The 15,997-nt window shown below is 40.8% G+C and overlaps 1 protein-coding gene across 1 annotated transcript in view; it reads right to left on the reverse strand.

The window, feature by feature from the left end:
* abcc4 (ATP-binding cassette, sub-family C (CFTR/MRP), member 4) overlaps positions 1-15,997 on the reverse strand; it is a 458,391-nt gene that overhangs the window by 330,659 nt on the left and 111,735 nt on the right. Inside the window, exon 8 of the mRNA XM_048598320.1 lies at positions 1,263-1,512. Coding sequence (XP_048454277.1) covers positions 1,263-1,512 — 250 coding nt within the window. The remainder of the gene's footprint in view (positions 1-1,262; positions 1,513-15,997) is intronic.

Consider the following 15,997-nt stretch of genomic DNA (forward strand, 5'->3'; position numbering starts at 1 on the left):
GCAGGTTAAACTGGCAAATGGCAAGTGCAATGTGGGAAGTACAGGATTAATCATTAAAGAAGATTTCCATAATGAAGAGAAAAAGAACTATGGAGCTGTAGAAAGATTTCAGGGTTGATTCACATTAACTTAAAAACAAGTGGATGACAATGAATAACTTAAAAGCCACATAAACTGCTAGCCTTCGTTTCTGGTCTTTGATTGAAAAGAGACTGAAAGTTATGTTACAGTTGTAGAGAGCACTGTGGTTCAATTCCAACTGAATCTCTAATTCAGTTCTAGGGACCTCATCTCAGGAAGAATAGATTGGCCTTGGAAGGATTATAGTGTACATTTATCAGAGTGATACCATGGCTAATTAGATTAGATTATGAGAATAAGTCACACAGGGTGCTCAGGTTTCCCCCCACAGTCCAAAGATGTGCAGGCTAAGTGGATTGGCTCTGCTAAATTGGCCATAGTGTTCAGGGATGTGTAGATTAGATGGGTTATAGCCGGATGGGTCTGGGTGGGATACTCTGAGGGTCGGTGTGGACTTGATGGGCCGAAGGGCCTATTTCCACACTGTAGGGATTCTATGAAATCTACAAAGGTTAGTTCTCTATTCCCTTGAGTACAGGAGGTTGTGTTGTTAAATAACAAGAGGTGTTGAAAATAATTAAAGGTTTTAATAGGGTGGACAGAAATTATTTCCTTCAGAGCAAAACCTTACAACTGAAGCTAAGCTATTCAGGGCAATGTCATCGTATGTCTACGTACAATGATAGTGAAAATATCCAGAACAATTCCCTCAAAAATCTGTTGAAATTACAAAACTAAGTTATAGGTTTCAGTATTAAGGGACAGAGGTGGGTTGATAGGTAGGGCACAAGGGGATATGGAATCAAGGCAAATTGTTAGGTATAGATATGAAGGGGTGTGCAGCCCAGTTGGTTTGTTACATAAGGATATCAAGTGGTATGCAAACAAGAGGTTAATAGAATGAAGGTGCGGATCAGCCATTATCCAAATGGGTTGAATAACCTAGCCTAATGCCTAAGTTATCAACAGTTATTTTATTACTTCCTGTAAGCTTTAATTTCCACAGCAGTTACATTATCTTTATTAATGCTGGTACTGAATATCTTAACCAACAAAGTGCTCCATTTCCTTGCACTAATGTTCCTGGCCAGAAGATTGGAATTTCACCAAAGTAATAGATCTTCCTTGCCAAGGGAAACAAAATCAGCAAAACAAAATTATTTTTCAATACTACTACATACCTTTATCCTTCTTATGCTGATTAATCCCTCAGAAGCTGTCTGAATAGCTGCTGGGAAGAACAGGGTGACTGTGAGTCTCACAGCACTGTACAATGAAACTGTGACAAACACACGACTTGCTGTTATAGTGTTGCCAAGTAGCACGTACGCCAGGAATGTAAAAAACAATATCATCTTGCTAGCAATAAAGAATGAGGCCATGTTCAAGGCACGTAGATAAGAACTTCGCAGAACCTTGGCAATCTCCTTCCTGAAATGCAGAATAGAACCACCATTTGTCATGGTCTCACAATACATTTGAATAAAGGTTTTATTTTTAGGTTAAACATTCATCCAATGTCCTCCATTAATACTTTATCAAAAATACATTCTTTTAAACAACCTTAGTCTAACTGAGTTTCAGTAGGTTAGTATTTAATAGACATATAATGACTATATATACTTGAATAACAGTTGATCTCATGAGAAAGTTGACCCAAAAAAAATCCTTCACCTTTCATGGATCTTGTGCATTAGTTGATCCTAGTTTTTGAGGGATAAGGAGAAATAAATCAAGTCTATAAATAGAAGCCATTTGTGAAAACAGTGGTCAGCATGAGAATCAAAACCATAAATTACACTTGGACCAAATGGAAACACTCTGAAATGGGAGTTATTATTTCTGATTTGGAAATTTGAACTAGAAAATATCAATGGAAATGGAATGTTCATCACACAACTGGAGTAGTAAATAACACAATGAAAACCATGGAAGTAGAATGACAATAAGAAACTGCAACATGGAAAAAAAAGCCATCAGTAAAACATTAATGGAATTTTGCAACACTGACTATTGCCATGCTTCTCCTCTCAGGTTTCGTCTGGCAAGATTCTCCAGAAGTAGACAAAAAAGCAAAAGAACCATGTATGCTGGAAATCAGAAACAAAAACAGAAATTGCTTGAAAATCTCAGTAGGTCTGGCAGCATCTGTGGCAAGAAATCAAAGCTAACATTACCTCTGATTTTTCTCCACATATGCTGCCAGACCTACTGAGGGTTTCCAGCAATTTCTATTTTGTTTTCAGGAATTAGCCCTGTTTTCATGATGAAATCTCTTTGATTCCTTGAATGAACCTGGAAGGATACATCAACCAGTGTGGCCAGGGAAGTGACAAGTGAGAGGGAGGGAAGCAACAAGAAGAATGTCGTCTTCAGGAGCAGGAAACATTGCTCCAGGACAGGGCCAAGGGGGGGCCCCCTTAAGCACAAAATCCTTCTAAAGAATTATTCATGTACAATTTAACTGCTGACATTTTGTCTTAAAAAACTTGACTTTTATACAATTATATATGGTAATAACTTCTTTGCTAACACAAAAAAATCTACTTCCAGCAGATATACAAAGTAAAATATTAACTGTTAATGTTCCTAAATTTTTGGTAAATCCCCTACTACCAAAAAAATTCAATGAACATGTCGAATTCAAAATTTTTGAGAAGATCTGTAGTTCGTGTTATGGATGATGTTGTAGAATTGCTTGAACAGCTGGTGTGTTTAATTGCAGATGTTTCATCACCCTGCTAGGTAACATCATCAGTGCACCTCTGGTGAAGTGTTGGTGTTCTATCCCACTTGGTATTTATATGCTTCGGTTTGCTGGGGTGGTTAGCATCACTGTTTCTGGTTCTCAGTGGTTTATATATCGGGTCCAGTTCAATGTGTTTGTTGATGGAGTTCTGGTTGGAATGCCAGGCCTCCAGGAATTCGCTGTCGTGTCTCTGTTTGGCTTGTGCTATTATGGATGTGTTGTCCCGGTCGAATTTGTGTCCTTCTTTGTCCGTGTATTGAGACCAGTGGGAACTGGTCGTCTCTCATGATGGCTAGTTGGTGTTTGTGTATCCTTATTGTCATTTTTCTTCCAGTTTGGACTATATAATGTTTCTCACAGTCCTTGCATAGTATTTTTCATAACATTAGTTTTATTGGTTGTGGGTATGGAATTCTTTACATTTTACATTCGTCAGTAGCTGTCGCAGGGTGGTTGTTGGTTTGTGAGCTACCCTGAAACCTAGGGGTCTGAGTAGTCTTGTGGTCATCTCTGATGCGTCTCTGATGTATGGTAGGGTGACTAGTGTGTCTGGCGTGGCGTGTCTTTTTGTTGTGGTCTGCCATGGAGGTAAGGGCGAATTGTGCTTTTTGGATATCCATTCCTCTTAAAAATTCCGTATAAGTGCTCCTATTCCACTTTGCACAATTGCAGGTTGCTGCAGTGCGCTGTGGCTCATTTCAATAATGTCTAGATGCAGCTCCGTTTATGGGTGTTGGGGTGATTGTTGGTGTAATTAACTATCTGGTCCGTATGGGTGGTCTTCCTGTATATGCTGATCTGGAGTTTCCTGTTGTTCTTATGTTCTACCATTATGTCTAGGAAAGGTAGTCAGTTATTGTTTTCTTCTTCTTTTGTGAATTTTATTCCAGTGAGAATGTTGTTTATGTGTCAGTGGGTTTCTTGTAGTCTTGTGAGCTTGATAATCACGAAGGTGTCATCTACGTAGCGGACCCAGAGTTTAGGTTGGATAACGGGGAGTGCTGTCCATTCTAACCTTTGCATTATCGCTTCTGCTATCAGTCCTGATATTGGGGATCCCATTGATGTTCCGTTGATTTGTTTGATATCGTGGAGTGTCTGCCTTCCTGATCCGTCTAGCACTGTGGCAGTTGTCTCTTTGACTAGGTCATTTTTTATGGATATAAATAGTGCTGTTACATCATTATCTCATCCTCTTCTATTCTGGATGTTGAGGAATTTGAGGGCAGCACAGTGGCTAGCATTGCTGCCTCACAGTGCCAGGGACACAGTGCCGGGTTCGATTCCACCCTCGAGCTGTGTGGAGTTTGCACATTCTCCCCGTGTCTGCGTGGGTTTCCTCCGGGTGCTCCGGTTTCCTCCCACAGTCCAAAGTTGTGCAGGGTAGGTGGATTGGCCATGCTAAATTGCCCATAGTGTTCAGGGATGTTTAGGTTAGGTGAGTTAGACATGGGAAATTAGGGGAACGAGTCTGGGTGGGATGTTCTTTGGAGGGATGGTGTGGACTTGTTGAGCCGAATGGACTGTTTCCACACAGTAGGGATTCTATGATTCCATGAACTCTTGGGAGGAATGGATGGTGTGGATAGTGTTGTCTACTAAGCATTTCAGTTTTCATTGTAGTTCTTTGGCTGGTCTATATGTTGGAGTCTGAGGGGGACCCCTGGCTTGTGTACCTTAGGGAGTCCAAAGAAACAGGGGGTGTTGGATCCTTCTGGCTTTGTTTTTTGGTAGTCTGTCTTGCTGACATCTCCTGGAGTTGTGTAATTTCTTCAGGGTCGTTGTAATCCAGTTCTCTAACTGTGCAGTTGCATCTATCGACATCGGTGTTGGTGTCTGCGAGTAATGCGTTAGCTTTCTCGATGTATTGGGCTCCATTAAAGATTACCATCATGCCTCCTTTGTCCGCCAGTAAGATTATGATTTTTCTGTCTGTCTTGAATCTTTCTAGGGCTTTCTTCTCTTCTGTGTTAAATGTATTCCACTTATCTTTTCTGCTAAGTATTGGGACTATCATCTGTCTGATGGACTATTGTATTTCCTCTGTGATTCTGTTGCTCTTTAGTGTCAATTCCAGTGCAGCCAGGAAGTCAGTTTTTTGGCATCTTTGTACTTATAATTCAGTTCATGTACTAGGACGGTCTTCTCAGCATCTGTAAGCGGTCGGTCTGAGATGTTCTTAATCCATGTTTCTGTATTGTCTGTGTCATGGTTGCGGGCAAGTTTGGATAGTTTTTCTTGTAAGGCTATTCTTTTCTTTATTCTGGTCTTTTGTTGTTGTATGGTGATGGCTTGTTCCAGTGTGGTTGTCCATTCTTGGTTGGTTGCGTTGGAGTACAGAGTTTTTTGGCACAGTGTATCCTGCTCATATTTGTGGAGGTGGTTATTGGCATCATTCATCATAACCCTTAACATTCTGCAGCCGTTCTGTGCAGCTGTTCTCCATGCCTGTGGATTGTTGATAGGTAGTTTATATTTTAAACTTTGTGGTAGCACCTGTTTTCTGAGGCATTCATGTAGGAAGTATATGGACTCCCTAAGTTACACAAGCCAGGGGTCCGCCGAGACCTATTGTCTCACTACCAGGTACGCCAACATATAGACTAGCCAAAGAACTACAATGGAAACTGAAATACTTAGTGGACAACACTACCTACTCCATCCACTCCTTCCAAGAATTCCTCAACATTATCAAGGACACCAGAATAGAAGAGGGTGAGATAATGATGTCCTTTGACGTAATAGCACTATTTACATCCATAAACATTGACCTAGCCAAAGAGACAATTGCCACACTGCTGGAAGAACCTGGTAGGCAGACACCCACGACACCAACTGCATCAACAAGGGCAGCAGCCTGAAACTGCTGGATCTGTGCCTCACAACCCACTTCACCTCTCAACAACCGTATAGTCAAACAATCAACTGAACCCCAATATCAGGAACGATAGCAAAAGAAGTGATGCAAAGATTAGAACGGATAGCGCTCCCCACTATACAACCCAAACTCTGGATCCGCTATGTAGATAACACCTTCCTGATTATCAAACGCACAAGACTAGCTGGATGATGAAACGTCTATAATCAAACACACCGGCTCGGCGAGCAAGTCTAGAGCAAGTCAAATTAACTTTGAATGCTGAAGTACTCCAAGACTACAACAATTTTCCTTTTGTTTTCTTACAACTTCCTTCCTTATCACAACTCATCCCAAGACAGAGGCTGATACGTGAGTGCAATCATAAAAGATCCACTTATTATTTTGCTTACATAGCAGTTCCTCAACATTTTTCTACACTTAAAATTGCAATGCATCTCTTCAAGGTGAGAAGAAAATTACAATTAAACTTGACTGTGTACCCATCCAAACAAACATTTTCAGCAGCAGGAAAATGAATTTTCAAAAAAGAGGAATCGTAATTGATATTTTCGCTCCATCAATATCAAATTTACTTTCCATTGAAGAAAGGAGAAGCTTCTTGATGTATTTAGCCTAGAATTTACTCCAATTTATGGATTAATTGTGGAGTGGGATTTCTGTCTAACCACACGATTGCCTCTAGTCTACTGATTTTCTCTAGACCTTATCTGTGGTGTGACAAAGCTAGCAGCAGTAAAATGCTTTCCATTGGATTAGCACCGGTAACAGAATGCTGCTGAATGGTACGAATACTTTTGTTTGTGGCAGTACCTCTGTTTTTGGACAGCAGCTCACTACAAACGAAAGCAGCAACCTCAAGCAAAATCGGCAGCAGGAAGTGCTCCCACATTCACAAATACATCTGTAAAATTGTCTTACTAGCTGAAGAAACTTTGGAAAGACTGTTGGACCTGAATTTTGAAAGGCCATAAGTCCAAGCTACATGGTGGGAAGTACTGTAACAGTGAACACAATTACTAGCGTCCAACAGGTGTAGGAAGATAATTAATAATTTCACAACAATGGTCAAGATAACTCAAGTCACTGTGGATGGAAATCTGACTGAGTGGTAGAAACATTGAGTTGTAATTGGGAATGTTTTAAACCCCTCCTGTTTGTATGCTTAAGAAAGGAGTACAGATCAATAGTTATCAAACTGTAAAGCCTAGTTATACTGAATCAATGTTGCATTCCGATGAGTAAAGTTTCCAAAACAATATTTCAACTGTGATTTGAACTCTATGTAAATTTGAAAAAGATACCTCTTCTGTATTTCTGGACAACAAAGGAATCTGCAGATAATAAGGTGTAGAGCTGGATGAACACAGCAGGCCAAGCAGCATCAGAGGAGCAGGAAAGTTGACGTTTCGGGTCTGGACTCTTCTTCAGAAAATGAATCTGCAGGTTTTGCAGCACTACGAGTGCTCCAAATAGCTCAGACACCTTAACCCAGGAAAACATCAGGAGATCAGCACACACCAAAAGTCAGCTTTAAGGTACCAAATCTGAGAGGGAAAATGCATGTTTTATACAAAGGGCAGCTTCTGCTGAATTCCAGAATCTTTCTAGCTGGAGTGCTGAAGTGCTATGGAAGGTTGTTATAACTCAGTGATCATTTGCAAATCTGAGCTTAAATACTATTTCCTCATCTATTTGATTTAAGGCAGCTGGATCAAAGAAAGCCTTTTCATGTTTATGACCACGACAGGTCTCTTTAATACTCCACCAATCCTGAGTTATCCAAATCCATTTTGGATGTGCATTTTGGCTGCCACTCTGAGCCAAGCCTATTATTTCCATTAGCTTTTGCTTTTTTTTAAGCTCCTGTCTCCTCCCATTCATGCCACATCTAAGCCAAGACACTTTTTTGAGCCTCCAAACTGACTTCATAGAATCCACCAAAGAGGACTTTCAGAACATTGTGCTGCATTAGCTAACAGAAAAAGCTATTACGTGTTTAAGTAAATAAGCAATTAAGCTATTAATGATTATACATCATAAATCTTTATCATGAGATGCCATTTTCGAATTTAGTCAATAACACAATATCAAGACCTTCAATGATATTTCTCAAATGCCAATAATAATGACAACTAGAAGATATAGTCGAACAATATTTAAGGTTTTCAAGAAGAACTTGTTCAGTGAATGATTTTTATTTATGTACAAATGCTAACACAAGTTTAACAAATGAAATAAGCTATACAATTACCAAATTGACTTTGATTTTTTTTCTTTATTCATTCACGGGAAGAGAGCACACTGGCTAGGCAGCATTTATTGCCCATCCTTAATTGTCCAGAGGGCAGTTCAAAGTCAACCACATTGGTGTGGGTTTGGAGTCACATGTAGGCCAGACTGGGTAAGAATGACAGTTTCCTTCCCTAAAGGACATTGGTGAACCAGATGGGTTTTTCCAACAATTGGCAATGGATTCATGGTCATCATTAGACTCTTAATTCCAGATTTCTAAAGATTGTTAAAGACAGAAGCTATATGAGAAGTTCTGCTGGAGCTGAAAGTTGCAGACACCTGCCTTAAGTACACGAGATGCAAATTCACATGTTTATGCTAGACAGTTGGTTTAGATATTCATTGGCAGAGCTGACGATATCACACTCATCTCAACTCTACCAAAATCTAGTCACTACTCCAGGATCACCTTGGGCCTCAAAGTTCTGAAGACAGATCACTGAACCCAAAACGATAACTCTGCTTTCTCTCCACAAATGGTGCCAGACCTGTTTTTCCACCAAATCCTGTTTTTGTACCACCAAGATTATCCCTGGATTCTCTTCCCCACTACCACCTATCAATTAAAACAGTGCATGTCAAATTTGGGTCTGGAGAGATTTGCAAAATAATGGAGAACTCCTCAATGGACAACAGACAAATGGCTGCCCAGGGTTGTGTGGTCAAGAGTGAACAAAGGATGATGGCTAGTGGTGGGCTTGGCACAACTCAGACATCAAGAGTATAGTATAGTCTCCACAAGTGCAGCATAGTGAGCTCTCAAACTGGAGGGGAGTGCACTGAGAAGAGCATGAAAATCACAACGCAGATGCCAAAGATAATAGTGGGTGCCAAGTGAGTTCAGTCTTGTTCCACGAAAGTAGAGAGTTTTATTAACTATACGAGTACTACATAACTAAGAATGAGTACAAAAATACAAGCCTGCCCATGGCACCGTCTGCTCTAACACTATGAAGATGAACTACCAGATTATCTTGGAGTGAAAAACAATTTATTACTTGCATTAACAAATGTTGCACGAAGGGTATACAATTTCTGTGGTTAGAAACAAGCACACCCATCGTAATGAAACCTGTAAGGAAATGTCTGTTTTCTTGAAATCATTATTATTCACTCGACAATTGAGTGTTATAATTTAGATTGGTGGGGTCCATGATTACTAACCAATTTGACAAGGGGTTCTACCAATATGAGAACCAGTGAGCTAAAACCCTTCTCCTGCTATATCTACTACATGCAAGGAGCTAATTAACTTCTTTATGACTAAGAATGAAACAAACCATTTAGCTCTAAAACATCCTGTTTTCTGCATCCCACCACATCAAACTTACTCCAATTCCAAATCTTAAACTCAAATCTTTCTCTGGTTTCTCTACCTCTCCTTGTGTCCTATCCAAGGTCGTCTTGACCATGAGACCAACTGCTTTCTCAATCCAGTTTTCACTAAATTTCTGGCAATTCAACTTGCCTTCTTCATCCGCATGATTGCTCAGAATTTGTGCAGTCATCTTTCCTCTCAAGCTTTCATATCTATCAATTTCTACATCCCACATGCCTCCAACAATCTAACTTTGAGCCCTTTGATCCAACTTTGATCCTTACAAAACATTACATCTTGAAAATCCATCCCTTTCCTCTCTGAAGTCCTTGACCACGAGGCAATTTTCAAACTGCAATCTTTCTAATCACCCCATGTTCGAAAAGTCAAGTTTCTATGCATGTCATAGACTGCAATGGCCTAACCAAAATCAGAAATTACAGCACGAAGGGCTTGGACATACAGTCAGAATCAGGGGAAGTTAAGACGGGGAACAAAGAAATGGCAATTAAACACATCTTTGGTTCCATCTTCACAAATTAAGACACAAATAATGTCACAAAGACATTGGGGTCTAGTGAGAGGGAAGAATGGAAAGAAATCAGTATTATTAGGGAAACAGTGTTGGGAAAATTGATAGGATTAGAGGCTGAGAAATCCCCAAGGCCAGATAATCTACATCCCAGAGGTTTTCCAGCAGTGGCCCTAAAAAAAGTGGATGCATTGGTGGTCATCTTCCAAGATTCTACTAGCTCTGGAACAGTTCCTATGGACAGGAGGACAACTAATGGACCCCCACTATTTAAAAAGGCAGGTAGAGAGAAAACAGGGAATTATACACTAGTTAGCCTGACATTGGTTGTGGGGTAAATGCTAGATTCCATTGTGAAACATTTAATCAGAGCACTTGGAAAACAGTGACTGAATTGGACAAAGTCAGCATGGATTTACGAAAGGGAAGACACGCTTGACAAAACAACTGGAGTTTCTGAGGACATAACTAATTGAGATAGTAAGACAGAGTCAGTGAATGTGGTTCACTTGGAATTTCAGAAGGCTTTTGAAAGAGACCAGCATGTAAAATTAAAGCACATGGGATGGCCGGAACCAAAAAGTAGTAATAAACTGATCAGTGGGGCAAGTCCAAAGATGTGCAGGTTAGCTGGATAGGGCACGCTAAATTGCCCATAGTGTTCAGGGATGTGTAGATTACGTGCGTTATGAGGGATGGGTCTGGGTGGGATGCTCTGAGGGACAGTGTGGACTTGTTGGGCCGAAGGGCCTGTTTCCACATAATAGGGATTCTATGATCTTCCATGATCTAGTATCTAGAACAATGAGGGGAGATCTCATAGAAACCTATAAAATTCCAAAAGTACTTGACAAGATAAATGCAGGAAGGATGTTTCTGATGATCAAGCAGCCCAGAATCAGGGGTCACAGTTTAAGAATACAGGGTTGGCCATTTAGATCTGAGAAGAGGAGAAATTTCTTCATCCAGAGAGTGGTGAGCCTGTGGTATTTTCTGCCACAAAGTTGAGACCAAAATATTGAATGTTTTCAACAAGGAGTTACATATACTTCTTGGAGTTAAAGTGATCAAAGGGTATGCGGAGTAAGCAGAATGATCAGCCATTATTAAATTAGATGGTGGAGCAGGTTTGAAAAGCTGAATGACCTGCTCCTGCTCCTACTTTTTTTGTTTCTCTCAATGTTTCTAAACAATCTTTCAGTATTATTATATAACAAGGTGTAGAGCTGGATGAACGCAGCAGGCCAAGCAGCACCAGAGGAGCAGGAAAGCTGACGTCAGCTTTCCTGCTCCTCTGATGCTACTTGGTCTGCTGTGTTCATCCAGCTCTACACCTTGTTGTATCAGATTCTCCAGCATCGGCAATTCCTACTATTTCAGTGTTCTTGTTTGGTAGTCATCCTCCTCCAAAACCTCTTAGCACTGTCTAGAAACCACTTGTATCTACTTCCAATCCTATCTACTAAATTGTAATGACAGAAGCTTCCACAGTTACCTCTGGTACCCCGAGGGTCTACCATGCCTTCTTAATATTTCTAATCGATGTGTTAATCAGTGATACAATCCAAAGGTCCCTCAGATTTCTTGATACATTGATAACACATTGACCTCATCACTTATGACCCATCCTTTTCTTATGATTTGTTTTTTACCTTGCCCACATCCAATACCGGAGCAGAAATTTCCTCCAATTAAAATTGAGAATATCAAAGTCAGAGTCTCTGAGCCCACCACAACTATACTCAGCTCTTTCTCTGTTTCTGTACAGATTATGGCACTTCAAATGCACTTTCAAGCAGGTTTTAACTGTTGAGGGTTTCTGCTTCTACTATCCGTCCAGGTTCCAGATACTGAACATCCTCTTGGAGAAAGCATTTTCCTCCAATTTTCCTCGAAATGAGAAAAGACCACATGAAATACGAATAGGAGTTGGAGTAGTCCATTTGGCCACTCGAGCCTGCTCTAGCATTCAAAAGGATCACAGCTGATCTGACATTCCTCATATCCATTTTCCTGCCCTTCTCCCATTATTGATTCCCCTACTGATCAAGAATTTGGTGTCTCAGCCTTAATATACACAAGTCCCTTAAGAATCCTATATGCTTCAATAAGACTTTCATTCTTCTAAACCCTAGTGAGTATTTAACCTTTGCTCATAAGACAACTCCTCCATACCGGGGATCTTCCAAATTAACCTTCTCTGAACTGTCTCCAAAGAAATTATACCTTTCCTTAATAAATGGGGAGGGGGAAGGGAGCTGGGAAATAAATAGAGAGAGGAAGGGTGGGGCTGGGGAAGGTATGTGGGATGGTAATAGGTGAGTGCAGGTAGGCAGTGGTAGGGATTGATCAGTGAAGTGGGAGGAGCAGATAGCTGGGAGAGAGATGGGCAGGTTGTGTCAGGTCAAGGAGGCGAGAATGAGAGGGAGGATTGGTCATGGGAAAAGGCTGCGGGTGGGGAGATTTTGAAACAGAATCCAAGAAATTTTGGAAAGTTACTGCCAATGCATCCATTATTTTGAAGCTACTTATTTAGGATGCAAGCTATCATGTTCCACAGACTTAGCACCATTCATTTGTCTAATACCACCTCTCTAGTGATAGTACTTAATTCCTCCCATGTACGCTTTAATATTAATGGAATTTTATAAATATCTTCTACTGCAAAGACTGATGCAAAATATCTGCTTAATTCCTTTGCCATTTCCTTGCTCCCCATAACTATCTCGCCAGATTCATTTTGTAAGGGACTGATGCTTACTTACATCTCCCATTTCCTTTATATAAATGAAGCTCTAACTGTCACTTTTTATATTCCTCACTAGTTTGTCCTTGTAGTTTATTTTCTCTCTCTTTATTGTCTCTCATCCTGTTTTGTTAGATTCTGAATTTATCCCAGCCTTAGGAGCTATGACTAACTATTGCGTCCTTGTATGCTTTTTCTTTCAACTTTATACTTTCCTTAACTTACTTAGATAGCTAAGGTTTATCCCTCTCTTAGAATCTTTCCTACTTACTTGGAATTTTTTTTAAACCTCCTTAAGTCCTGTCACAGCTTGCTTACCATCTTTCCTTCTAATCTATCTGCCTAGTCTACTTTAGCTAATTTTATCCTTATTTTATTGTAATTCCCTTTATTTAAGTTAAACACATATTTTCTGACCCAAGTTTCTCATACTCAATATTAAATTCTATCATGTTATGATCACTTCTTCCAAGGGAATCTTTTACTTTGGGGACATTTATTAAACCTACTTCATTCTCATTATCAGATCCAAGATAGTCTATTCGCTTGTTGGCTCCATGAAATAATACTCTTGGAAACTATACGTACTTTATGAATTGCTGTTGTAACCATCCTTTCCAACTTGAATGACCCAATCAACAAGATTAAAGTCACCAATAATTATTGCTCTATTCTTTTTACAATCGTATAATTTGATTTATATCATTTTCAACAGGGTGGCTACTGTGGCTAAACACAACTCCTACCAATGTCTTCTTTCCCTTGCTGTTATTTACCTCCATCTAAGTGGACTCTCAGCTGTCCAAGTTTCATCTCTTTGAACGGTGCAACCCCACCACCTTTTCCTCTTCGCCTTTCTTTCTGAAAGGTAAAATATTTAAGTGTTAAGTTCCCAGTTCCAATCTCCTTGTAACCATGTCTCCATAATAGCTATGAGATCATATCCATTTACCTCGACTGACGCCATCAGTTTGTCCACCTTATTCCAAATAGGTTGTGCGTTAAGATACAAACCAGTCCCCCTCCACCAACACCCTCATCTGCTTAATAGAACTTGTCCTTACCCTGAACAACTTCTCTTTTAACTCCTCCTACTTCCTACACCCTAAGGGGTGGCTATAGACACCTGTATGGATCCGAGCTATGCCTGCTTCTTTGTAGGATAAGTGGAACAGTCCCTTTTCCGCTTGTTACACCGGCACCATCCTTCACCTCTTCCTCCGTTACATTGATGATTGTATTGGAACTGCCTCATGCTCCCATGAGGAGCCTGAACAGTTCATCAACTTTACTAACACTTTTCATCCCAACCTCAAATTCACCTAGACCATCTTCAATACCTACCCCCACTCCTGGACCTCTCCTTCTCCATCTCTGGAACTGCCTCAACATCGACCTAGCCAAAGAAACAATTGCCACACTGCTAGACGAATCAAGTAAGCAGACAACCCAGGACACCAACAACATCAATAAGGACACCACCGTGAAATTACTAGATTTATGCCTCACAACCCACTTCACCTCCATTCAAGGCCCAAAGCAAACTTTTCATATCCGACAGGAGTTCATCCTCCAACCTGGTCTCCTGTAACCATTGCACCTGATGTGGCCTCCTCTACATCAGTCAGACCAAGTGCAGACTCAGGGACCGTTTCGTGGAGCATCTGTACTCCGTACACAATAATTGACAACACCTTCTGGTCACCAACCATTTTAACTACCCCTCCCACTTTCTTGATGACCTGTCCATCCTGGGCCTCCTCCAGTGCCACTATGACACCACATGCAAACTGGAGGAGCAACATCTCATATTGCCCCCTCAGGAGCCGACAGCCCGATGGCCTAAACATAGAATTCACTAGTTGTAAAATCTCCCCACTCTTGGTCTCATCCCACATCCAAACCTCCCTCTCATTTCCACCTCCTTGACCTGACACAACCTGTCCATCTTCTCTCCTACCTATCCGCTCCACCCATCCCACTGACCAATCCCCACTACCTCCTACCTGCATCCACCTATCACCACCCCACCTATCTCTCCCCTGCCCCACCTATCCTCCCTCCTGCCTCGTTGACCTTACACAATCTGTCCATCTTCCCTCCCATCTATCCCAATGACCACTCCCTACCTGCATCCACCTATCACCATCCCACCTACCTTTCCCCAGGCCCATCCCCTCCCTCTATTTATTTCCCAGCTGCCTTCCCCCTCCCCAGTTGTGAAGGGTCCCGACACAAAAAGTTGATGTTCCTACCCTCTGATGCTGCCTGACCTGCTGTGTTCCTCCAGCTCCACATTGTGTTGTCTCGGACTCCAGCACGTGCAGTTCTTGCTATCCCCAACACCATCAGTAAGTACTCACACTAGGACGTTACCTTCTCAAGACAAGATTATTTTGTCTAAGTTGGACCAGCTGTTTTGGTCAGTGATACTTCAAGACTCGTCACATCGTTATGTTTCCCTCTAATAAAAGCTGGAAATGAATGCAAAATACTACAGATGCTGGAGAAACTCAGCAATTCTAGCAACATTTGAAGAAAAAGGAAAAGAGTTAATATTTCCAGCCTGATGAATCTTCTTTTGAACATCTCCCTCCATTTCCCTGACTCTGTTCAGGTTCGAGGCCTGTTACATATCTAATTTTTGTCAGTTCTGATGATAATGAAATACAAACTAAAACACTAACTGCTTTTCTCTCTACAAATACGTCTCGCGGTATTCAGCATTTCAGCATGAATAGTACCTTGCTTTTGTTTTTGTCATTACAAGCAGAAGAGCTGTGAATGAATGTGAATTTCTGAAGAAGGGTCCAGGCCCAAAACGTCAGCTTTCCTCTCCTCTGATGCTGCTTGGCCTGTTGTTTTCATCCAGCTCCACACTTTGTTATCTGTGAATGAATGTAATTTGAGGGGCACTAGTTTTCATTTAAAAGACTAATGTAACTCATATCTTTCCTCTCTTTGAATCACAGATTGCACATTCAATTCAGAATGGATCCATGGCAGAGATTGTGTACTAGACAAAAAAACTGACAAAAACATTGGAATTGCCTTTTCTCTACTAACATACAATGGAAACTTCCTTTTCCTTGAAAGTTGACTGGGTGTTGCCCTTCCTCAGATTTCCAGTGAGAGAAGGTGTCCATTGAACATAGTGGGAAGGGGACACAGGACAGAAAGGAGAAGAGGAAAAAGTCTTTATGAAATTAGATACTATTTCCAGAAAAATTACATACGTTGACAACTTGAAAGAGTTGTGAAAGCTTCCAGAAGGACATGATCTATTGGTTAAAAACATATAGTAAAATGGACTATTATATTTTATAACAGTTGAGATCCGAAGTCAGGAGACCAATTAACTACAGATTCAACAAGGTGCAGGGCTGGATGAACACAGC

The sequence above is a fragment of the Rhincodon typus genome, chromosome 6, assembly GCF_021869965.1.
Source record: "Rhincodon typus isolate 14 chromosome 6, sRhiTyp1.1, whole genome shotgun sequence".
Lineage (NCBI taxonomy): Eukaryota > Metazoa > Chordata > Chondrichthyes > Orectolobiformes > Rhincodontidae > Rhincodon > Rhincodon typus.